The sequence below is a fragment of the Lactuca virosa genome, chromosome 1 (assembly GCF_052849685.1).
Source record: "Lactuca virosa cultivar CGN04683 chromosome 1, Lactuca_virosa_CGN04683_v6, whole genome shotgun sequence".
NCBI lineage: Eukaryota > Viridiplantae > Streptophyta > Magnoliopsida > Asterales > Asteraceae > Lactuca > Lactuca virosa.
In genome coordinates, this window is record NC_136426.1 from 157,576,690 (window position 1) to 157,603,149 (window position 26,460).

A 26,460-nucleotide genomic window follows, 5' to 3' on the forward strand; every position below is an offset into this window, starting at 1 on the left:
TAGGGAAGGCAAGCGACATCAATTTGATGATGAAGGGTAAAATCGACCCACAGTTTCATACAGTCATGTTCATCAGGGGCGAAGGTCAAAAATGCATGTTCGCTCTTGTTGACAAAAACCTGTTATCCACTGCCTGCTTGGAGCATATTCTCGATATCATACACGTGTGCGATCAGAACAGTGAAGCCGATAAGAAGATGTTTTTAGATATGCTTCGGTGGTACATCAACTTTCGTGAAACTCTTCTTGCTATAATCCCCAAGCTGTTCAAGACTGTGAAGAAAACTACAGTTACTCAACCGAAGTGATCTCTCGCCTCAATTGGCGCAAAAGGGAGATTGTTGAGTATATGGGTTACGCCTTTGGGCTTAGATAGTTCGGTCCATTTGTATTCACGGTTTGGGCATGTCCAACCGTGTGTTTGTTTTTAGGGTTTAGTATTTATGGTGCATGCATGCATCACATTTGTCAGGCTTTTGAATATTTCCTTTGACAAGTACTGTAACCCTAGCACGCCTCTAAAGTAGAAGTTCTTTATCGAGCTCTTCTGAGGTGTTGCTGTTTTAATCATTCGACATTCGTTTGATTCATTGTGGTGTTCATTGTTCTCCGTTTCTTGTTATTATCTCATTGATATCTGTTTTAATCTATCGATCAAATAGAATATTATTCTCATCACCATGGAACCCCTCCTAGATCCCAGATCTGAAATATAAGTCACTTGGGATGTCCAAATCCCAAAGACCAAGGTTCTTGCCCCTCATGAAATGGATGTAAATAGATCTAAGAAATGAATGATCAAGTTAGAGAGTTGATTACCAGAAAGTGATGAGGATGGAAGCAAATCCCTGGATCTACTATCTTCTCCACAAACCTTCTAGCTCCTTCTTCTTCTCCTAGCTTCAGGAACACACCAAAACACTCAAGAATTCTCACTAGTCACAAGACACTCTAGGGTTTCGTGGATTAGGGTTTAGGACTTGGAGACTAGAAATGAGGCCAAAAGGTGGGGATTAAGATGCTTAAAAAGGGTGCAAAACCCTGAAATTAGGGTTTCACTTTAACATACCTACTCGCCGAGTCGAGGGCTCTTTACTCGTCGAGTAAGTGGCTGAAATCCCGCGTCCAAAACTCAATTCTACTCGATGAGTCCGGGGCTTCGAAATCGTCGAGTAGCTTTATAAAAATGAATAATTTGTAAATAAATGAGTACCAGAAACCGAGTGTTAATATTCTCCCCCACTTGTCTTAGACTTCGTCCTCGAAGTCTGCTGCGTCTGAAAACAACTCCGGGTAGTGCTCCCTCATCTCCTCCTCGGGCTCCCATGTCCACTCTGAACCCTTGTAGTGCTGCCATTGCACCTTCACTAGCTGAACAACCTTGTTCCTCAAGATTTTTTTCTTGCGATCCAAAATCGCCACCGCCCTCTCACTATAGTTCAGGCTGTCGTCAACCTGAATATCCTCTAAGCGCACAATCTCTGAATCATCCACTAAACACTTCCTTAATTGGGAAACATGGAAAGTGCTGTGGATCTGGCTGAGCTCTACTGGAAGATCCAACCGATACGCCACCTTGCCCACCCGGGCTATAACCCTGAAAGGACCAATGTATCTTAGGCTCAGCTTGCCCCTCTTTCGGAATTGGATGACACCTTTCCATGGTGACAACTTCAGGAGGACCATGTCGCCCACCTGAAACTACAAGTCTGAATGCCGTTTGTCGGTGTAGCTCTTCTACCGGCTCTAAGCAGTCTGGAGTCTGCTCCGGACCTGCTGGATCCGCTCTGTAGTCTTGAGTACTACCTCAGTAATCCCCATGACTCTCTGGCCGACCTCGCCCCAATAGATTGGGGTCCTACACTTCCTCTCGTAGAGCATCTCAAAGGGAGGTCGGTCTATGCTGGCGTGGTAACTGTTGTTATACGAAAATTCTGCTAACGTAAGATACGTATCCCAACTGCCACCAAAATCCAAAACACATGCGCGTAGCATGTCCTCGAGAGTCTGTATCGTCCTCTCGCTCTGTCCGTCTGTCTGAGGGTGGAAAGCGGTGCTGAAGTGGAGACGAGTACCCATCCTCTCCTGAAACCGCTTCCAAAATCTGGAAGTGAAACGGACATCCCGGTCTGACACCACCGATACAGGCACTCCATGTCGTGCCATTATCTCACGCACATATATCTTGGCCAGCTTCTCGGCCGATATTCTCTCCTGGATAGGGATAAAATGAGCACTCTTGGTCAACCGATGTACGATGACCCATATCGAATCCACTCCACGTGCGGTCGTGGGAAGCTTGGTAATGAAATCCATGGTGATATCCTCCCATTTCCACATGGAATGTCTAGCGACTGCATCTTGCCGTGTGATCTCTGGTGCTCAGCCTTGACCTTCCTGCAGGTCAAGCACCGCTCCACGTACCAAGCAACGTCCCGCTTCATGTAGGGCCACCAATAATCAAGGCGAAGATCTCGATACATCTTCATCGCCCTAGGATGGATGGAGAACCTTAACTTATGGGCCTCATCCATTAGAACCTTCCGTACTCCGCCCCAGTACGTAACCCAGACCCTCCCATGCAGGGTCAACAACCCTCAGCTGTCGTAATCAAACGAGGCCATCCGGCCTAAAATCCGCTCGCACTTCTGGCGGTCTTCCTTCAGACCCTCAACCTGCGCCTCTCTAATCTACTCCAGTAATAGAGTAATCACTGTCATCCTCATACATATATCTAATCGGAGCTGTCACCGCCTTGCGGCTCAGGGCGTCGCCCACCACATTGGCCAGGCCCGGGTAGTAAATGATCTCACAGTCATAATCCTTCACTACATCTAACCACCGACGCTGCCTCATGTTCAGATTCGGCTGATCCATGAGGTACCTTCAACTCTTGCAGTCCGTGTAAATGGTATAACAGACCTCGTAGAGGTAATGCCGCCAAATCTTGAGGGCGAAAACCACATCCCCCAGCTCTAAATCATGCATCGGATAGTTAGCCTCGTGAGGCTTCAGCTGCCTCAACGCATAAGCTATCACATGACCCCGCTGCATCAAAACTGCACCCATACCTGTGATCGACGCGTCACAGTAAACCACGAAATCATCAACTCCCTCTGGCAAAGTCAGAATCGGTGCCTCGCACAACTGCTGTCTAAGGGTCTCGAAGGCTGCCTGCTGCTCAGACCCCCAGCGGAATGTCACCGACTTCTTGGTCAGTCGGGTCAAAGGAAAAACAATCTTGGAGAAATCCTGGATGAATCTCCGATAATAAACCGCTAGACCAAGAAAACTTTGTATCTCAGTTGGAGACCTCGGAACCTCCCACTGCATCACGACCTCTATCTTGTCCGGATCGACCAGAATACCCTTCTGGTTGACGAGATGCCCAAGAAACTGCACCTCGCGCAACCAGAACTCATACTTGGAGAACTTCGCAAAAAGTCTCTCCCTCCTCAATGTCTCTAGCACCTCGCTCAGGTGCTCCTCATGTTGCTCCTGGGTCTTAGAATAGACCAAGATATCATCAATGAAAACAATCACAAACCGATCCAACATCGGTCTGCACATACGGTTCATGAGTTCCATGAACGCGGCCGGAGCATTGGTGAGCCCAAACGGCATCACCATGAACTCATAATGACCATAGAGAGTCCTAAAAGATTTCTTATGCACATCCTCGTCCCTGACTCGCATCTGGTGATGACCTGATCGCAGATCAATCTTGGAGAACTAAGATGCACCCTATAGCTGGTCAAACAAATCATCAATCCTCAGGAGGGGGTAACGGTTCTTCACCGTTACCTTATTTAAATCTCGATAGTTTATGCACATCCGATGTGACCTGTCCTTCTTCCTCACAAACAGGATCGGGGCTCCCCATGGCGAACTACTTGGTCTGATAAATCCTTTGTCTAGGAGCTCCTGCAGCTGCGTAGATAACTCCCGCATATCGGGAGGAGGCAACCGATATGGTGCCTTGGCTATCGGAGCCGCACCAGGGACTAGGTCAATCCTGAAATCAACCTGTCTCTCCGGAGGTATCCCAGGTAAATCTTCCGGGAATACGTCCGGGTACTCTCGCACTACCGGCACATCATCGACTGTCGCCTTACCCTTATCACGGGTATCCATGACATAAGCGACGTAACATGCGCAACCCTGCTAAAGGTAACGGCTCACCCTCGCTGCTGAACATAAAAGCGGTCCGCGCTGTGGCCTCTTGCCCTGAATCACAATCCCCCCTCACTAGGAGTCCGAACCCTCACTAGCTGCTGCTCGCAGTCGATCACTGCTCCATTGGGGATCAACCAATCCATACCCACTATTACCTTATTCCCTCGCATGGGAATAGGAACCAGATCCACTGAAAACTGCTCATCGAATAACTGTAGTGTACACCCTCTGTGAACCCTCGCAACCCTAACGGTCCTGTCATCTGCTATCTCCACATTCTGTGGGCAATCCAGCTCCCCCAGAGCTCCGACGAATCGCTTGCTGAGCGCGAACGACACAAAAGATCGGGTGGCACCCGAATCAAATAGTACAAAGGCTGATATACCGTTCACTAAGAACGATCCTATAACAAACACATAAACATAAGCAATAATCAATACAAATAAGGAGATAAGGAGAAGATACATGCCGTAACGACATCAGGAGCTGCACGTGCCTCCTCTGCTCTCAACTTGAAGGCTCTGCTCTTCGCCACTGGCGTCTCTGCCCAGCCCTGACGGCCGTCTGTAATCCTCAATGTAGCAGGGGCGGTTGCCGCCACCTTCCCTGGTGCTGCCTAATTCGGACACTAGGACCTCTTGTGGCCCCTCTGATTACACTGAAAGCAAATCAGATCAGATGATGTGATGGTGGTGGTAGCAGTACAATCCTTGCTGACATTCCAAGTTCGGCCGCACTTGAAGCAGCCCGAACTACCAGCCCTACACGTCCCATGATCCCCCTGCTACACTTGTCGCAGTGGCCTCAGCCCTGCTGGCCCGTCCCTCGGGAATCTACCTTGGGCTTTTTTCCCGAGCCCCCACGCCAGACACAGACTGTGGATTCTTCTTCCTCTCCATCTCTAAATCAATCTCTCTCTCACGAGCCCTAGCAATCATATCCTCTAGCGTCTTGCAACTAGAGCTGGTCACAAACTGGCAGATATCGCTTCGTAACATCTCATGATATCGGGCCTTCTTCATCTCCCTCTCCCTAAACTTGGTGGTGATCTCCGCCACAGTCTTTGTCGTCTGCTCTAAATCCTGGAACTCCCTCGCTAACTGTTGCACCTCTATCACAGGTGCAAACTCGGCCCTGAACCCAGTCAAAAAATCACTCCAGGTCATCGCATCCAAAACTGCATCATCTCCAATGGCTCTCCCAACCTCCTCCCACCAGTCACGTGCCCAGTCCTTTAGAAGACAGGACAAAAGTCTAACCTTGTCCCCCTCGGGAAATCTGCTGGTGCGGAATGCGTTGGCGATATCCGCCAACCATCCAATGCGCTTAATGGGGTCCCGAGCCCCATGGTAGTCGGGAGCTCCACAAGACCTGAACTCCCAGAAAGTTAGTGTGTGCGACCCCATCATGGCCGCCACCTCGGTGGGGAAAGCAATCAGCTTCTCATCCAGAAGCTCCAAAATACCCTCCTTGACCGACCCAAAGATCATAGGAGTCTGGTCTAGAATGGTACGTGTAATCTTAGACGAGATGATCTCCCTCGTCTGCTCGTCAAGCTGCCCGGCTCCAGAGCCCGAGCCCGATCCTTCAGCAGTGCCTGAAGTGCCAACTGGTCTAGTGCGTAGCGTCACCATACTGAAAATACACCATAACAAACATCAGTATACTCATCATATCTCGAGGGATCTAACACACGACAAGTTTCCTGGATTCATCTCAGCCTTCCTTGATTCGAGTATGGATCCTCTTCTTTTAGTAGTACGAGCCCATACAACCTTCCACATCTATCCGTACTTTCCTCAAGAACTGCCTCGACTCCACAAAGTCCCTTCTACTACTACTGTTGATCTCATGCTAAACTCATCCTAGGCTTGCCCTAGGGAAATCACCAACCCACTCTCCGCTATCAATTGCATAAGAAGTTCCTGCTATCTCCCTAACTAGCTCGTGGATACTATTACATATCACTAAAACTAGATAATTCTTCAAATGAGAGATCCTACCCTACAACGGTTGGACTCAAACAAGAGTTGCGCAATAGAGCTAGACCTAACCCTCTAAAATTATTTAGTCCTCTCAATATGTAACTTAACATATTCATTAACTAGTTAATAAAAGATAACTAGAACTCCTAAAAGCACAAAGCAAGCAGCATTCGAGCATCGAGTAAACATAATCAAGCATATCTCTCTCAGGCTATCCCTGACTAATCTATACTAGCATGTGGTTCATAAAGTTGAGATACATATAACAGGCACATAAGGCATCCTTCCTAGATCCTTAATCCTAATCTAGTATGCAATTCTCATAAAGCTGGTACACATCTAATAGGCACATAAGGCATCCTTCCTAGATCCTTAGTCCTAATCTAGCATGAAATTCTCATAAACATATCATAACATAAACTTTATGGGTAATTTGGGAGTACTTACTTGAGCTCGGCTGATTGCATGCACCACACCCTTTTTCTCTTTTCAAAGTTCTTTTCTCTTTTCAAAATTCTTTTTGTAAAAATGCTTTTCTTTTTAAAATTTTCATACCAAGTCCTTAGTTTGAGTTCAAACACACCCGAAAGTCTGCCCGAATCCCTCAAACCAAGGCTCTGATACCAACTTGAAACATCCCAAAAATACAGACCAAAAATTTCGTTTTAATTATTAATAAAACCATAGTTATCCAAAACACATGTCATAATATCTCAAACATCATATCAATGTATATCAAAATATCAGAGTATAAACATCCCAGGCTGAACAAATGGTGTGTGCACTGCAATCATCCTGAGCCCTTCCCCGTGCTACCGGAAGTACCTGAAACCAAAATTGAAAACTATAAGCACGAAGCTTAGTGAGTCTCCCCAAACTTCCACATACCATACACATAACATGCAACTAGAAGATTCTGGCCCCACCCACTCTCATGGAGATTCGGGCCCCGCCCACACTCTGCTGTCTAGGAGATTCGGGCCTTGCCCACACTCTGTTGTCTAAGAGATTCGGGCCCTGCCCACACTCCACTGTCTAGGAGATTCGGGCCCCGCCCACACTCCTCTGTCTAACATGCATACAAGTACCACACAGACAACAAGTATATCTATTCCTATGAAGCAGTCACATAACTATACTCAAATAATACTACGAGATTCGGGCCCCGCCCACACTCAGCTACTATCATCTCACATATATGGGCCGACCTTGGTGCCGTAGACCTGTTCCTACTGAAGGAAACTCACCTCGCAAGGCTGACTGCTGAAATCTTGAGTGAGGAATCTCTGATGGCTGCTCCTATGACCCCCAACTATCATTATCACAATAACACTTAGTCAAAACCTAATTATTCGTCTTAGGGTAAAATGACCATTTTACCCCTGGTCAAAGTCAACGCTTCGGTCAAAGTCAACCTTTTGGTTGACCCAACTCGTCGAGTTGCTCCATCAACTCGTCGAGTCCTAGAAACTGAAATCACGATCTTACCGAATCAACTCGTCGATTCCCTTCACCGACTCGTCGAATTCTACCTTTAGCTAAAAACGGGACAAGCCAACTCAACTCGTCGAGTCCCTCTATGGACTCGCCGAGTTCCTCTGTCTGATTGAGCCATCTCAATGGATTAAGCTCCTACCCTTTAGATCGAAGCTCCAAACTTCATCTACACACTGGGAATACACTTTTATGGGTAAAGTTTCCAACTTTACCCGCTCTTAGTCCTTCTTAATGGGTTTAACTCAAACCCTAACTCTCTAGAACATAGATCATGGTCCACAAGCCATAATACCCTAAGCCAAAGCACACTATACTAGATATCGGCTTTGAACATCAGTTTGATACATAAAGTTCCTAGCTTTCCTTGCAAGCATGGCCTCTTAGGGCTAAAAAGGCCATATTAACGCTTATAAGCTTGCATGGGGCTTCCATGGCCATAAAGTTTGCACCTTTATGCCATGGAACCCCTCCTATATCCCAGATCTGAAATATAAGTTACTTGGGACGTCCAAATCCCAAATACCAAGGTTCTTTCACCAAAACCCTCATGAAATGAAAGTAAATAGATCTAATAAATGAATGATCAAGTTAGAGACTTGATTACCAGAAAGTGATGAGGATGGAAGGAAATCCCTGGATCTACTATCTTCGCCTTGAACCTTCTAGCTCCTTCTTCTTCTTCTTCTTCTTCTTCTAGCTTCAAGAACACACCAAAACACTCAAGAATGGCTCACAACTCACAAGACACTTTAGGGTTTCATGGATTAGGGTTTAGGACTTGGAGGCTGGAAATGAGGCCAAAAGGTGGGGATTAAGATGCTTAAATAGGGTGCAAAACCCCGAAATTAGGGTTTCACTTTAACAGACCTACTCGTCGAGTCGAGGGCTCTTGACTCGTCGAGTAGGTGGCTGAAATCCTTCATCCACAACTCAATTCTACTCGACGAGTGTGGGGCTTCCAACTCATCGAGTAGCTTTATAAAAATGAATAATTTGTTAATAAATGCGTACCAGAAACCGGGCGTTACAAAACTTGTAGTTGCATTTTGTTGCTTTGTTCGTTGTTCCTATATTGATAAACCATTTAATTTATCTCACACAATTATACTTGAATTTCTGATGAGTACTTGTTGATTATTGATGAATATTTTGTTGAATATCTTGATTTGGTATTTTGATTCTTAAAAAACTGTGATGGTCTTGTTGAATCTACATTGTTGAATATCTTGATTTTGGAAAAGTGATTGAGGAATAACTTTGATGTAGAGAAAAAGATGCAGTAAAAGAATGCTTTAAAAGAAACAAAAGAAGGATGCAGTAAAAGAAGATTTGGAAGTAATCAAAATTTGTTGACATTTTATTGTAATCAGCAAGTCGCTTGGCAAGTTGACTGTCAGAAGTTTAGAAAGGAAAATAAGAAAAGCTAAAGGTGAACTTCAGGAAACAATAAAGTAAAAAGAAGGAAAAGGTGTATTACTTGGTTGTCTTGTTTGGAAGGGAAGCAATAAGAAGATAAAAAATGGTATATTTCAAGAACAAAGAAACTCACGACCTAATACACATCATTTTTTCTTTACATGAATATTGTTGAGGACATGACCAATTATAAATTTAGTGAAGAGTTCAACTCTATTACAAACTCTACCAATATATGTTACTAACTTCCTTTATCATGTGTTAATGGAGGAATAAATAGCAATAAAGTAAATAATCCCAGAAATTAGTGATAGTTAACTAGATATCATCAGAAATAATTTTATAATTATCTTTTGAGCTTAAAGTTTTAATTTTGTTTCATGATCTGTCAAAAAAACATTAAATAATGTATCTCAATACATATTCATATGTTAAAAACAATGTTTTTGAAAGTTGGGTCAGATGACCCTCTACAATTCGCATCCCATAGCAATAGAACCCAGTTGTAGCTATAAAACCAGGTCATATAACTCTGTGGAGAAATAAACCCGTTTGTAGCATTGCAACCGGCTTGTTTATTTTAATCATTTAACCCGGTTCCATACTTTAAACCGTGTCATATTACTCTTCCTTTCATAAAACCCGGTTTCTACATAATATAACCCGATTTTTTGAGAAACCGGATCCTATGTGGCGGGGACTATGTAGCTTTCTGTAGTAGTGGTATATATATATATATATATATATATATATATATATATATATATATATATATATATATCAGTTATTGTCACTGTAGCCCAACGATGTTTAGTATATTGGTTTAAAAGGTCCCTCATGATTTTTTTTGCCTTTTAGGGGTACATACTTGTGTTTTACCTGCTAATAAAGGGATAGCGCACATTTTAAGCCCGTATTACCGGTTACATTAAGCTTATTTGATTTTTGTAATTTTCTTTTAAAACCTCATGGGCCCACATTTTTCCTTGTTATACTTTTGTTGACTTCTCGCTATCACTCACAGAAGGTAATCCCAAGCCTGAATCATGTTGATATAAACTTGAACCATTACTCGAATGAATCATGTAAATGGTTCATTCGGACCCCTCTTCTACATCGTATGAGTATCATATTCCCTTCAAAGAACCACCACTGAAATCCCCCATTACAGCGGAGGGATCAAGCACAATGGATGCTCTTTTGGCGGCAGACAATGCCTTTCCCGATAAGAATTCATCTCCCTGGTGAGCAATCTGTTCCGAGTAGGATCTTCATAGGGCATTTAATCAACAAATCAACAGAACATGATTGAAGCGTAAAGTTTCATCTGCATTCAATTAGGCAAATGAGGTGGCGTCGTCGTTTGGCACCAGTGGTGGAGGTGATGAGAGCTTGATTGTCGGTTGCAACGATGGAATCTCCCAGAGGGGTAAGAACAAGAACTAAGAAAAGAAAGTTGGCAGCAGGTTTATGAGTTCCATTTGATCTTCGGAATTCGTCAATGTGATTCCGTAAAAGAAATGGTTTAGTTGAGGAGAAACGAGTTTGATCGAGATAAAAAGGAGGTAAATATCATCGGGAAGAAAGTGTTACTGGACAAATTCTCTGATTTGGTGTTGCACAAAGTCTAAGTTCATGTTTTGCAAATCGATCTCATCTCATTTTCGAAGAAAAAAAATCGATCACATATGGGGCTCGTTCTCTTAATCGTATACATTTGCTTATGATAGTGTTTTTTTGTTGGATAAGAACACTCGCATTTAAAGATGGATTCCAGATATGAGTTGGAAGATGTAAAATTATTTTATTTTAATTTTTTTTTGTTTCATTGATTTTCTTTCTTCCTGAGACGATCTGGGTTCGATGAGTGTTCCTCCAGATCGGGTAGTATTCTTCAAAATCTAAGTTTGATTCATTTGGTTATAGTGCTCTCAAGATTACAATTTCAAGATCTGTGTTCGATTTGTAATGGTGGTGTTATAGTATTCTTCAAGATCTTGATTTCAAGCTTTAAAAACAAAGGAAGAAAAGGGTTCCAAATATGGGGTAATTTCATATTCATCAGCCTTCGCTCTCTCTTTTTTCTCTCTTTTCTCTCTCTCTCTCTCTCTCTCTCTCTCTCTCTCTCTCTCTCTCTCTCTCTCTCTCCCTCCCTCCCGCCCTCCCTCCCTCCCTCTCTCTCTCTCTCTCTCTCTCTCTCTCTCTCTCTCTTACCAGATCTACAAAATGACAATTGAACTAGGGATGAAGTCTTCTTAAAACAAGACCAATATGAATGATTTTGAATCCGGATTCTCCCAATAGATCCAAACAAACTTGCAACCCATTGACTAAGGATGTTTTCTTCTTTGCTTTCTATTCTTTCCCAACCTACCCTTGAAACTTCCATTGTAAACAGAGGAAACAATGGTGATGATTTCACTGGTGAGGTGAATAAGTTCGGCGAAAAAATAGAAGGAATAATAGTGTTCTTATAACAGCCCAAAAACCAGGATTAAATTTTCATTTTTAGATAAACAAAAAAGTTACAATATTCACATTGTTCTAAACATATTTATTTATAATAAGGTCAATTCATCAGAGTAAAATATCCAAATATGAAAACCTAGTGATGAGTATATGTTGCTCCATCAAACCGGGCCATTCCCCTTAGTATCGTAAGTAGCTGAAAACCACAAATACAAACTGTAAGCCAAAGCTTAGTGAGATGCCCAAAATATCACACACCATACGTACAATCGCCATGGGCTACCCCCATGGTCTTTTCCTTGATATGTCATGGGCAACCCCCATGGTCTAACATCCAAGTGCCATGGGCTACCCCTATGGTATTCCATATAAGTGCCATGGGCTACCCCCATGGTCTTCATTACGAGTGTCATGGGCTACCCACAGGGTCTTTCAGGCAAGTGTCACAACTAGCATTCCACATAAAAATAATGGGCCGACATTGGTACCTTCGACCCATGGATATAGTGAGATGACTAACCTCGGCTGCTGAAATCCCAACAAACACTCGGGCTGCTAGGCTGGATAAAATCCCATTCTAACTAAACAAAAAGGTCCCAAACAACTGGGTCAAAATCTGAACTAAGGCTTGCAACATAAGATTAATGTCCAAAATGAGATGGGCCAAACTAAACCTGAAGCCTAATAAACTCCTAGGTCCCAACCAAGGATCAACTAAGGCCCACTAAGAGTCAAAAGGCTGGATTGGCCCATCGGAGGAACATCCAAGGCCCAAACCCATCCCACAAGCCCACCCCTTTTGGCCCAAAATGCAAGTCGAATGATATGGACCATACGCTCGGCGTACACATTGGTACGCGCAACGTACAAGTTGGAAGTGGGAAATCGCGAATATGGGAGGCTGTACGTGTGGCGTACAGGAAGTACGCACAATGTACGTTGCCCCCATGCAAGCCATGCAAAAGTAACTTAATCACTTAAGACCATAAGCCTAAAATTCAGATCTGGACCCCTTAAGACCATTAAGGCCATAAAGTTGCAAACTTTATGCCTTTGGGTGGATACAAATGGCCCAAACTCTAAAACACAGATTATCACACCCAAATCTACACTCTAGCAATTGAAAGGGGACATTACAAGGTCAATACGCAACCCTCGGCTACATAATTCAGGCACTCGTCTATCTGAATATCATCCAACGAAATCACTGCTGAATCATCGGCTACACATTTCCGCAACTGAGACACATGGAAAGTTTGTTATGGATCTGACTGAGCTTATCAGGAAGATCCAGTCATTACGCAACCCTGCCCACTCGGGCAGAAATCTTGAAAGGACCAATGAACTGGGGACCCAGCTTGTCCCACTTCCGGAACCGGATGACACCTTTCCAAGGCGACACCTTCAACAACATAAAATCTCCCACCTGAAACTCAAGGTCTGAACGGCGTCGGTCAGCATAACTCTTCTGATGACTCTATGCAATCCGCAACCTTTCGCGTACCTACTGAATTAACTTAGTGGTCTTAAGCACCACCTCAGTGCATCCCATGACCCGATGACCAACCTCACCACAACAAACCGGGGTCCTGCACCTCCTTCAATATAACAACTCAAAAGGAGATTGCTCAATACTCGCATGATAGTTGTTGTTGTAGGAGAACTCGGCCACAGGAAGGTATGTATCCCAACTCCCTCCAAAATCCAAGACACACGCCCAAAGCATATCCTCGAGTGTCTGAATCGTCCTCTCACTCTGGACATCAGTCTACGGGTGGTATGTTGTACTGAAATGTAGCTGAGTTCCCAAATCCTCGTGAAACTTCCTCCAAAATCGGGAGGTGAAAAGAACATCTCGGTCCGAAACTACTGATACAGGCACCCCATGCCTAACTACCACCACCCGGACATATAGCTTCTCTGTAGATATAGTCTCAGAAATCGGGATAAAATGCGCACTCTTGGTCAATCTGTCCAAGACAACCCAGATAGAGTCAACACCTCTCGCCGTTCTGGGCAACTTTGTAATGAAATCCATAGTGATATCCTCCCACTTCCACATAGGGATGGGTAACCGTTGCACCTTGCCGTGAGGTCTCTGATGCTCAACTTTGACCTTTAAACAAGTCAAGCAATGTTCGACAAACCAAGAAAATTCCCTTTCATACACGACCACCAATAACTCAATCTCAGATATCAATACATTTTCATAGCCCCTGGATGGATAGAAAATTTATATTTTTGAGCCTCCTCTAAAATCGTCTGTCTCACCCCACCGTACGCCAGAACCCAATCTCTACCACACTGTGTCAACAACCCTCGGTTGTCCCTGACAAAAAAAAGGAATCTGCCCCCTAATCCACTCAATCTTCCAATTTTCCTTCTGCAATCCCTCCACCTGAGCCTCCTTGATTAGGTCCATCAGAGGCAAAACTACAATCATCCTCAAACATGTGTCTTGAATCAAGGCACACACCACCTTACGACTCAGAGCATCAGCCACTACATTAGCCTTCACGGGGTGGTAAAGAATCTCGCAATCATATTCTTTCACCACATCCAACCACCTCTGCTACCGCATATTCAAATTTGGTTGATCCATCAAATACTTCAAACTTTTCTGATCGATATAGATGGTACACCGGACTCCATATAAATAGTGCCTCCAAATCTTGAGGGAAAACACCACTAATTCTCCTCATGAGGCTTCAGCTGCCTCAAGGCGTAAGCAATCACATGACCTATCTGCATGAGGACAGCTCCCAATCCCGAAATAGAAGCGTCGCAATAGACCATAAAATCATTCAAACCCTAGGGTAACGCGAGAATCGGGGCCTCGAAAAACCTCTACCTTAGTGACTCGAAGGCCAACTGCTGATCCGACCCCCATCAAACGGTCACATTCTTCTTGGTCAGACGGGTCAGAGGAACTGCAATCTTGGAGAAATCCTGAATAAATCTCTGGTGATACCCCGCAGGACCCAAGAAACTCCGAATATCTGATGCGTTTTTCGGGACCTCCCAACGCATCACCGCCTCAATCTTGGTTGGGTCCATAAAGATTCCCTCCCAGTTCATGATGTGCCCCAAAAACTGCACCTCACGCAACCAAAACTCACATTTAGAGAATTTGGCATAAAGCCTCTCCCTCTTCAAGGTCTCCAAGACCTCCCGCAAATACAGCTCGTGCTGCTCCCGGGTTTTGGAGTAGACCAAAATATCATCAATAAAAACAATCACCGATCGATCCAACATCGGCCTGCTGACCCAAATCATGAGATCCATGAATGTTGTTGGGGCATTGGTGAGCCGAAAGGCATCACCATAAACTCGTAATGACCGTAACGATTTCTGAACGCTGTCTTTTGTACATCCTCATCCTTGACCCTCATCTGATGGTATCCTGACCGAAGATCAATCTTGGAAAACCAAGATGCACCCTGGAGTTGATCAAATAGATCGTCGATCCTAGGAAGTAGGTAACATTTCTTCAATCTGAGCTTGTTCAGTCCTCGATAATCGATACACATCCTGTACGATATATCCTTCTTTTTCACAAATAGTATCGGAGCTCCCCACGGAGAACTTCTTGGACGGATAAAACCCTTGTCTAGAACCTCCTGCAGCTGCGTAGACATCTCATGCATCTCAGGCCATGCTAGGCGATACGACGCCCTGGCTATCGAACCTGAACCAAGCATCAAATCAATCTGAAACTCAACTTTCCTCTCAGGAGGCACTCCCGGAACCTCCTCAGGAAAAACATCGGGAAAATAGTACACATTGGGTACCCTGGTCAACTCTGACATGGCCTCAACCAGTGTATCTGAAACATAAGCCAGAAGTCCAGAACATCCCTGCTGCAGAAACCTCCTAGCCCTCACGGCTGAGCAGAGTGCTGGTCCATGCGAAGCTCTCTCACCATAAATAACCAGTTCTCCCCCACTTGGGGTTCGAAACCTCGCCAACTGCTGATCACATTCAATCACGGCCCCATTGGGCCCCAACCAGTCATTCCCGATGATCACCTTCAATCCGCTCAAGGGAATCGGTACCAAATCAATAGGAAATCTCTCATTGAACATGTTTAGAACACACCCTCGGAAAACCCTTGAAGCAATCACGGTACGGTCATCCGCAATCTCCACCTCAAGAGGGGAACTTAGAGTTCCTGGAGCGTCTCTAAACTTCTTGCTGAGCGCAAGGGACACGAAGTAGCGGGTAGCCCCCAAATCAAACATGACATGGGCAGACAAACCATTGACCAAAAAGGTCCCTATACAAGATCATAAAAGACATAATCATAATTAAAAGAAACAAATAACAATAAGGTAAGAACACATACCAGTCACAACATCCGGCGCTGCACGGGCCTTATCGGTGGTCAACTGGAAAGCCCTACTCTTCACCGCAGGTGCCTCCACTTTGCCCTGGCGGCCGTCGGTAATCCTCAAGGTGGCTGGAGCGGGCGCCGCCACTGCTCCTCCAGATAATCTTGGACAATCAGCCTTTTTATGGCCGGTCTGATTGTAATGGAAACAAATCAGATCCATCTTGGGGCAATCCCTGCTCATGTGGCCCGACTGGCCACAACTGTAACATATTGAGCCTGTGGTCTGACAGGCCCCATTGTGCGACTTGCCGCACTTGGCACAACGGCCTCAGCCCTGTTGGCCTCTAGTGTGGATATCGGAGGTCTTGGGCCCCTTGGTCGGAGCCACCGCTGATTGAACCTGCTCCGGCTTCCGCTTCTTCCAAAGCTCCTACTCAGTCTCTCGCTCGTGAGCCTTCTCAATCATGTCATTCAGGGTCTTGCACCCTGAGAAGCTCACGAACTCCCTAATGTCATATCACAACATAACATGATATCTCGTGTTCCTTATCTCCTCGCCTGTCACATACTGCAGAACTAACAATGCTCTCTCCCTGAATTTGGCGGTAATCTCCACCACAGTCTCTATGGTTTGATAAAGATCATGAAACTCCCTCGCCAGCAGTTTCACCTCAATGGCTGGCGGAAATTCCCTCTGAAATCTTTGGACAAAGTCCTCCCATGTCATCTCAACCACTCCGGATGTCCCCACAGCTCGGGTAACCTTCTCCCACCAGTTACGTGCCTTATCCCTCAACAAGCAGGACGCGAATGCAACCTTTGCCCCCTCAGGGAAAAAGGTCTTGTGCTGAGCATTCTCCGTGTCAGCGATCCAACGTCGGCTAGTGATGGGATCCTTAACCCCAAAGAACTCAGGCGCCCCACACGCCTTGAACTCATAGAAAAAGGGAGCTCGAGCCCCGAACTGACCCGCAACAATCTCGGCTCGAAATGACCTGAGCTGCTCCACCAGGATCTCCATAATCCCCTCCTTGAAAAAATCATCGGGGTAGCGTCAAGGATGTCGCGAGTAACCTCAGCTGCGATAAGCTCACACAACCGCTCATCAATCGGTTCAGCGCCTAAACTAGAACCCGAACCAGAGCCCAAACCTGAACCTGAACCTCCACGAGTAGTCATCACCATCCTCAAACTGAAAATACAACGTAAAAGCAATCAATCAAAGAGATTCGAGGGGACTCCTCGCACCACCCTCCTTAGAGATTCCAGGTCAGCCCTTGTCTCAGGTACATGTCCTATGTTTGTAGTAGTACGGGCCCAAAACTACCTTCCACATATACCTATACCATCCCCAAGCCCAATCTGATTCCTCCAAGTTACCTCACTACAAAGAACAACCTATGCTACACAGCTTTCACATTATAAACTCTTATAGAAAATTCCCAACTTCTACACTAGCAGTACACAAAACCTCAATCAACACCGTTGGTTTCCCTATGCATGCAAGTTCTACACAAAATAAGATCGCGTAGACTGTCAAATAAGGATTCAATCCTAAATCCACAACCAAACAAGGAACAAGAAATGAGGCCAAACCGATCATTCTAGGGCTATACAATCCTAAGCATATACAACTTTGAAAGCATACACATAGCAATTAACCGAGTCAATATCAATTCCAGGTAATACACAGCAAAGCGTCACACAACTCAGGCACTTCTATCATATGATTCCTGATGATATCCTCAACCCTAGTCTAGCATGTAGTTCACATATCAAGCCTACTAATCACAACACATAAATATGGTGACTTTGGGAAACACCTACTTGAGCTCGAATGATTGCATGCATTACACTCCTTTCGTTTATTGGAAAACTCTTTTTATAATTTTTTTTGGTAAAATCTACCAAATCCTCAGTTTAAGTTTAGATACACCCGAGAGTATGTCTGAATCCCTCAAACCAAGTCTCTGATACCAACTTGTAACGGACCAAAAACCAGGATCAAGTTTTCATTTTTAGATAAACACAAAAATTACAATCTTCACATTGTTCCAAACATATTTATTTATAATAATATCAAATCATCAGAGTAAAATATCCAAATATGAAAAGCTAGTGAGGAGTGTATGTTGTGCCACCAATTCAAGCCCTTCCCTTTAGTACCGGAAGTACCTGAAAACCACAAATACAATCTGTAAGCCATATCTTAGTGAGATTCACAAAATATCACACACCATACGTACAATCTCCATGGGCTAGCCCCATTGTCTTTTCCTTGAAATCCCATGGGCTACCCCCATGGTCTAACATCCAAGTGCCATGGGCTACCCCCATGGTCTTCCATATAAGTGCCACGAGCTACCCCCATGGTCTTCGATACGAGTGCCACAGGCTACCCCCGGGGTATTTCAGGAAAATATCACAAACTAGAATTCCACATAAAAAATAATGGGTCGGCATTGGTGCCTTCGACCCATGGATATAGTGAGATGACTCACCTCGATTACTGAAATCCCAACAAACACTCATGCTGCTAGGCTGGATAAAATATTGTGCTAAAAAACCAATAAGGTACCAAATAATTGGGTCAAAATCTGGAGTAAGGCTTGCAACATAAGATTAATGTCCAAAATGAGATGGGCCAGACTAAACCTAAAACCTAATAAAATCCTAGGTCCCAACCAACGATCAACTAAGGCCCACTAAGAGTCCAAAGGCTGGAGTGGCCTATTGGAGGAGCATCCAAGGCCCAAACCCATCCAACAAGCCCACCCCGCTTTGGCCTAAAATGTAAGTCGACTGATCTGGACCGTACGCTCAACGTATACATTGGTACACGCAGCGTACAAGGTGGAAGCGGGAAATCGTGAATACGGAAGGCAGTACGGGTTGCGTACAGGAAGTACGCACGGTGTACGCTACCCCCATGCAATCCATGCAAAAGTGAATTAATCACTTAATACCACATGCCTAAAATTTAGATATGGACCCCTTAAGACCATAAAGTTTCAAACTTTATCTCTTTGGGTGGATACAAAGGGCCCAAACTCTAACAATTAGACTATCACACCCAAATCTACACTCTAGCACATGAAAGGGGACATTACAAGGTCCAAGCTTGCACCTTTATGGAACAAAACGACTAGAAACATCTGAATACACAACTTAGAGGCTTAGGAGTAGCTCATACTCACCAACATCTAAACTTTATGGACAAAAAGGGGAAAACAAGGCTCTAAATGAAACTTAATGAAATACAACAAAAGTTTGGAGCTTTATACCTTCTAGTGGTGAAAAATGAAGATACGAAGCTGGATCCAAACTCTTGAGGGCAAAGCTTTCTTCTTGAGCAACCAACTTCACCACCAAAAGCACGCCTTAACACTCAAAAGCTCCAAAAAGTGGTCAAGATGCACAAGGGTTTGCTAAGACGGTCCAGAAAGGAAATGGAGGTTGAGGTAGGGGAGGGTCTTGGGGCATAATAAGGTTTAAATAGTCCACAAACCCTAATTCTTAGGGTTTTGGTCTGAGCCACGTACGCCCAGCGTACAGGAATATGCGCAGCATGCTCACACGGAACTCATTACGCTAAGCGTACAAGGGTGTACGCCCTGCGTACACGACAAAGGCCAAAACTTCAAGATTCTTACTTCAGGGACCTAAAATGCAACACAATCAAACTTCAAGGATTCAAGGGCAAAACTGATAAATCTTAGGTGTTATAGTTCTTGAACTTGAACCGGGTTGAAAGATTATGAAAGTCAAACAACCAGGTGCATCAGGACGAATACCACTTCCATGTCGTTCCCATGTATTGGTAAAAATCTGATTTACCTCAGCAACTAAATTTTCATGAGGGCAGTCTACTAATCTTGCCATCCTTTTAGCCCCATGTATTGGTAAAAAACTAACCATTTCAGTTGACCAAATGCCATGTGGCATATCAAAACTAATGATTAGGAAGGGGTTCACCAAGTGACCCCTTCATATTTTTGATAATGACCTTTTAAAACGGTAAAACACAAGTGCGTACCCCTAACCAATATACTAAACATTGTTGGGCTATAGTAACAATAACCTATATATATATATATATATATATATATATATATATATATATATATATATATATATATATATATTGTATCTCTAGTGTGACATACAATATAGTATGTACCATCATTCCATAATATTTCCGTCGATATCAGCACACTTTATTTCCATAATTTCTAATTATAACAACCTACTTTCAACCATATCATTATACATGAACAAGGTTTCTTCCAAATAGTTTAATTGTTGGATTAGGTGTCTAAGCCCATAAATATAATTGATATGTACTTGATTTGATAGTGGCATGGTCCTTTTGGGTTGCCTTCAATCTAGTAACTTGACAGGGTGACTTTTGGAGAGAGAGGTTGAATTTGTTATTTGGAATAATAAATTGATTTATTAATGTATTATGGAAATAATATATTAATTAGAATCATGTTATTTAATTAGAATTTAATCAGAAATTAATTTGGAATTAATTTTGGGATTAAAGGAATAGGGGTTGTTTTGCAAATCATTGATAGTTGTGAAATTAGGCTACTGGACTCCTTAGAATGGAGTGGACAAAAATCTATAGGGAGGCCCTATAGATTTCGTCCAAGGCTCCTTAATAAGGGTTCATGGGCTGCTTAAGCCTTAAGCATGAAATTAGGGTTTCCTCCAGTAAACCCTAGCAGCCCACAACTATATCTAGACACCACCTGTTAGGGATTTCTGCCACTGCTTTCTTGCTACAAACCCTAGCCAAAATTCTGAAGAACACCATCATCTCTCATCTCATCCTTTTGCTAGTGGTGTTTGTGAGCCATTAGAGGTGCAACATTTGAGGCAATAAGCTTTCAAGAGTCAAGGATTCACCACGTCATGGCCCTCGAAGAAACATCATACGTAATCAAAATTATTTCATACCTGGAACCGAGTGTTACACTTGGGAGTGTCTTGAGTCATAAAAATGGGTTTCAAATGGTTGGTAATCATCAAAACCCTTTTATTTGTAATTTTCGAAATTATATATGATAGATCTAGGGTTTTGCTTTGGTATTCAATTTGCATGTTCAACTAGTGAAAACTTAGATCCAAAGCAATTTGGGTTGCATGAACACATAGGTTGTAGTTATGCTCATAACCCAACAGTGGTATCAAAGCCTAGGATGTTTTTGAGTTGCATTTGATGCAATTGTGTATTGTCCAAAGGAGGAGGGAACAGATTCGTCAATATGTTCATCAAACTCGACGAGTTCATGTATGGAACTCGACGAGTTGGCCCTGGTCGACGAGTGTAGTGCCCAGAACTCGACGTGGTGGCCCTACTCGACGAGTTGGCCTGTCAGATCCCTGATTTTTCGATTTTGATATCTTTGTTTGATTAGGATAATTACCAAATTCGTTTTTAATGCCTAAAATTGAATTTTCTGGAAAGGTAAATCTATATCCTTATCAAATTAAGAGATTTGGTCAAATTATAAGATAAAGACAAAATTATTTGATTAATTTAATTATTCCAAATAATAACATACTACAGAACTAGCATACTGCAGAACTAGCAATGCCCTCTCTCTGAATTTGGAGGTGATCTTCGTATCAGTCTCCGTAGTATGGTGAAGGTCCTGGAACTTCCTCACCAGCTGTTGCACCTAAATGACCAGTGCAAACTCCCAATCAAACCTCTTCACAAACTCCTCCCATGTCATCACTGTCACACCCGCCGTCCCTACCTCACGGTTAACCTCTTCCCACCAGTCTCGCGCTCGGTCCCTCAACATGCAGGACGCGAATCCCACCTTTTCCACCTCAGGGAAAAAGCTCATGCCTTGAGCATTCTCAATGTCAACGATCTAGTAGCGGCTAGCGATGAGATCATGATCCCCAAAGAACTCAGGCGCTCCACACGCCTTGAACTCCCAAAACGAGGGAGTTCGAGCCTGAATCTGACATGCAACAATCTCGGCTCGAAATGACCTGAGATGCTCCTCCATGGTCTCCATAATCCCCTCCTTGACAGTACCGAAAATCACCAGGGTAGCGTCAAGGATGTCGCAAGTAACCTCGACTGTGATGAGCTCACGCAGCCGCTCATCAATCGGCTTGGCGCCTGAACCTGAACCCGAACCAGACCCCGATCTTGAACTTGATCCTCCTCGTGTAGTCATCACCATCGTCAAACTGAAAATACCACATAGAAAACAATCGATAAAGAGGTTTGAGGGAACTTATACCCACTGGTCACCTCGGAGTCTCCAGGTCTGCACTCGTCTCGGGTATAGGTCATGTGCTTCCAGAAGTACAGGCCTGATACTACCTTCCACACCTACCTGTACCTTCCTCAAGGCCAAGCCTGATTCTTCCAATTCACCATACTATACAAAGAAACATAAATAATACAACAAAACACACGTATATCCTAGATCCCTCTAGGATTTCTCAATCCTCACAACACCAGGAACCTCAATCAACACTGTTGATTGAGTTATGTATGCAAGTTATACATAAATAGAATCACATAGATTGTCAAATAAAGTTTTTAACCTAAGTCAATAACCAAAAAAAGAACAGGAAATGAGGAAGAATCCATCATTCTAGGGCTTTGCAATCGTAAGCATATATAACTTTGAAAGCATACACTTAGCAAATAACAGAGTCAACATTGATTCCAAGTAATATCGTGGCATTCAATTTTCCTAGGCTATTAGGCATCACACAATTCAGACAATTATATCACATAATTCATGAAGGTATCCTTAGCCCTACTCTAGCATGCAATTCACATATCAAACATACAGTTGCAACACATAAGCATGGTTAATTTTTAGGAAAAACTTACTTGAGCTCGACTGATCGTACGCATTGCACTCTCCCTTTTTACTTAAGAAAACCTTTTTCAGAAAAGTTTGATTCTTGTTCTTTTGAAAAGATTATCATTTCCTCAGTTTGTGTTCTGATACACCTGAGGGTGTGCCCGAATCCCTCAAACCAAGGCTCTGATACCAACTTGTAACAACCCAAAAAACCGGATAATTTTTATTTTCATTTTCAAATAGGAAATTACAGTCATAAAATGTTTCCAAAATCCATTACATAATAAACATGTTCATTTATCAGAGTCACAACATCAGTAAGTGCGGAAAATAGTGGAGAGTGAATGTTGCGCCATCAAGTCGGGCCCTTCCCCTTAGTACCAGAAGTACGTGAAACCACAATACAAACTGTAAGATAACGCTTAGTGAGTTTCGCATAAAATGCAATCGCAAAATACCACACAACATACATATGATTGCCATGGGCTACCCCTATGGTCTCTTCCCAGGAATGCCATGGGTTACGCCCATGGTCTGATATTAAAGTGTCATGGGCTACCCCCATGGTCTTCTATACAAGTGCCACGGGATACCCCCGAGGTCTTTCAGATAAGCAAACACATAGACAACTAGTACTCCACATGTCAAGTAATGGGCCACATTTTTGCCTTCGACCCATTGGTATAGTGAGAAGACTCACCTCCCAATTCGAATAATAGCTGATGAGGTCCCGACTCGAAACTCAGCTCTAACCGACTCCTAAATATCAAAGACAAATTTTTAAGTATAATCCAGAATACCCAAAATACCCTTTATGGGTCAAACTAAGTCAGACCATCAAAAGGTCAAGAAAAGTCAACTCAGCTAACCGCCACGTTGTGGTGCCCTTATACCACATCGTGGTGCCAAATACGACAAAACAATTGTGATCCACCCCGCCATCACGTCGTGGTCGCCTTGCCACGTCGTGGTAATGCGATTTTCAGCAGCTTAATGCATTCAACCACTTTCTTCGATTCCAAACTTTCTCCAACTCAGATCTGGACCAGAATAGGGTCTAGATGGATAAAGTGTCCAATTTTATCCAATAGATACCTTCAAAATGTTTAGATCTCAACTTTAAGATCCAAAACACTTCATCGCTTGAGCAATAATCATCCAATCCAAGAGGTTTCTTAACCAAAAGCTTCAAAAGAGTCTCTAACATCAAACACACCATAAAAATTGGTGCTTTTCAGTCATGCATGTCCAATGTATGTCTTATACTCTTATTAGGTTAAAATAGGGCAAAAAGACCAAGATTCCATGCATGGCCTCAAAACTGAATTCTAAGCTAGATCCCAAGAGTCATATGATGCAAATGGTCTGGAGATTCATGAAGTTGAAAAATTTATGAAGTTCAACCATCCAAGGCAACAAAACATAGAGAAAAGTGGGCAAAATCCTTAGATCTATGTATTAACTCAACAAGGTGAAGACTTTATACCTCCCTGAGATGCTAGAGGAAGGAAAACTCTTGGATGTTCTTTGCTTTGAACTCCCTAAGTGATCTTCCACCGCCTTCTTCCTTCACAAGCACCAAAAACACACTCTTTAAGGAAAAAAACTCACATAAGGGATCTAGGATTGGCAATGGACGATTTGGAGAGATGGGGGTTGATGGTAGAGAAGCTAGGAGGGGTTAAGGATCTTTAAATACGGCTCAACCATTAACTTTAGGGTTTTTACCTAACATCCACCACCACGTCGTGGTGGTTCATTAAACCCATGCGGCCTAAAACTCTTTGCCACGTCGTGGTGGAGATTCACCACGTCATGGCCCTCGAAGAAACATCATACATAATCAAAATTATTTCATACCTGGAACCGAGTGTTACACTTGGGAGTGTCTTGAGTCATAAAAATAGGTTTCAAATGGTTGGTGTTGCTCCATGCATCTTGTAAAATCTATTAATGGATTAAGAAGTTGAGATAAGCACTTAATGGGCATGTAAATTCATAAAGTTGGAAACTTTATGACTCTAGAGTGCATTTTAGCCTTGGATCTGAAATATGGACGTAACTGCTTAAGCCATTAAGCACTTAGTAAGTTTTGAAGTTGCTGGGAGTACGCCCCGCATACGAGGTCAACCACCCCGATGGTGGTCAACATGCGAGGAATCGTGTACGCCCAACGTACCTTCCGAGTACGCCCCGCGTGTTGGCACTGGGTTAATCCAGTTGAGTTGCCTCGGTTGGGCTGACTCGGCTAGGTTGACTCAGTTGGTTTGACCAGTTGACTTTGACTTTGATTAAGTTTGAACAATTTTGACCTTAAGGATTTTTTGGGAATTCAAATTTAGATTGGTCATTTGGTTGGAATAGGAGGCGGTTGGAGCTGAGATTCATAGTTGAGACCTTATCATCTTTTGTCTAGTTTGCAAGGTGAGTTTTCCTCACTGTACTTACAGGTCGAAGGCACCAAGGCCGACCCATTGGTTTTATATCCTGCTATTCACCGATATACTGAGTATGGAATGATATGCATGACTATGCTAGTTGCCGATATGCTAGTCTGGTAGATTTGTAGCACTTCATGTGATTCTGTTTGCATGATTATCTGTATATGTGTATTATCTGTTATATGTCGACATATTATGGGGGGTGGAGGTTATACTGCTCCGTGCGGTAGCCAACAAACCCTGGACCATTCCACATATGAGCTGAGGGCCGGGTAGGTCATTCTACACTCATACTGAGAGCTCACGAGCATTCCAGATATGAGCTGAGGACCGGGCGGTATGTTAGACTCGTATTGAGGGCTAGATGGTAATCAGTCCGAGGACTGATCTAGTCAGGGAGCAAGCCAGACAAAAGATGTGGGCCCCAAGGGCAAGACAGACTTATGTTGTGGGCTCAAGGGTCATCCAGTCTTTTAGCTGTGGACCCATTGCATGTTGTTATTGTATATATGTTATTTGGTTATGTGTTGGTATTTTGGGGGAACTCAGTAAGCGTTGGCTTACAGTTTTGGGTTATGTTTCAGGTACTTCGGATGACCGTGGGAAGGCGAAGGTGTGACCGTACACATCCTCTTGTTATGATTTATGATTTTGGGAAAACTCTGATGTCGGAAATGTTTTGAAAACTGTTTTGTAAAGACTTTATGGTTTTGGGTTATATTTAAAAAGTTTAAATTTATCATGATTTTTATGAGTGTTACAAATTGGTATCATAGCCTTGGTTTGAGTGAATTGGAGGAACGCTCTTCGGAGTCCAGTCTCAAACTAAGGAATAAGATTTTAAAATAATTTTCAAATTGTTTTCAAAATAATCGAAGAGGATGCGATGTGTACGATTAGTCGGAGCCAGTAAGTAGACCCAAATTACCACAGTGTTATTTGACTTTGTGATATGTTAGAACAGCATGCTAGTGATAGGCTAGGGATCTTTAGGAATTGCATGATAGAATTTCCTGATTACATGATGCCTGATAGCCTAGAGTTCTTCCTTATATGAAATTTACATCATTATTGTAGTTGCTTAGTGTATGCATTATAGTTATACATAACAAAGATTCTATAGCCTAAGAATGTTTGGTTTGGCCTTATTTCATGTTCTTCTTTGATGAAAGGCTTAGGGTAGGATCAGATATTCGACTGTCTATAGGTTTTAGTGTTATGTATGATTAACATACATGGGTATTGCAGGGTTGGTGGAAGTCTCATGGATGAGTTGTGTGGGGTCAGTCGGC

General features: G+C 43.4%; 1 protein-coding gene across 1 annotated transcript; it reads right to left on the minus strand.

Annotated features, from left to right (window-relative positions):
• Window positions 1–10,201: 10,201 nt before the first annotated feature.
• Window positions 10,202–16,096, minus strand: LOC145122600 (uncharacterized). Its single transcript, XM_079058175.1, has 3 exons — window positions 15,889–16,096; window positions 15,504–15,819; window positions 10,202–10,343 (listed from the first exon to the last, which is right to left on the minus strand). The coding sequence occupies exons 1-3, from the start codon at window positions 16,094–16,096 to the stop codon at window positions 10,202–10,204; spliced, it is 666 nt and encodes a 221-aa protein (XP_078914301.1).
• Window positions 16,097–26,460: the final 10,364 nt, after the last annotated feature.

What these genes read in the sequence shown, in the direction of transcription:
- LOC145122600 (XM_079058175.1), bottom strand. Translation starts at nt 16,096, where the DNA reads ATGGATCTGATTTGTTTCCATTACAATCAGACCGGCCATAAAAAGGCT. An exon ending in AGCGCCGGATGTTGTGACTG is followed by an intron (nt 15,820 to 15,888) that starts GTATGTGTTCTT and finishes GATCTTGTATAG; the next exon opens with GGACCTTTTTGGTCAATGGT. An exon ending in TGTGATCAGCAGTTGGCGAG is followed by an intron (nt 10,344 to 15,503) that starts GTTTCGAACCCC and finishes TGCCCTATGAAG; the next exon opens with ATCCTACTCGGAACAGATTG.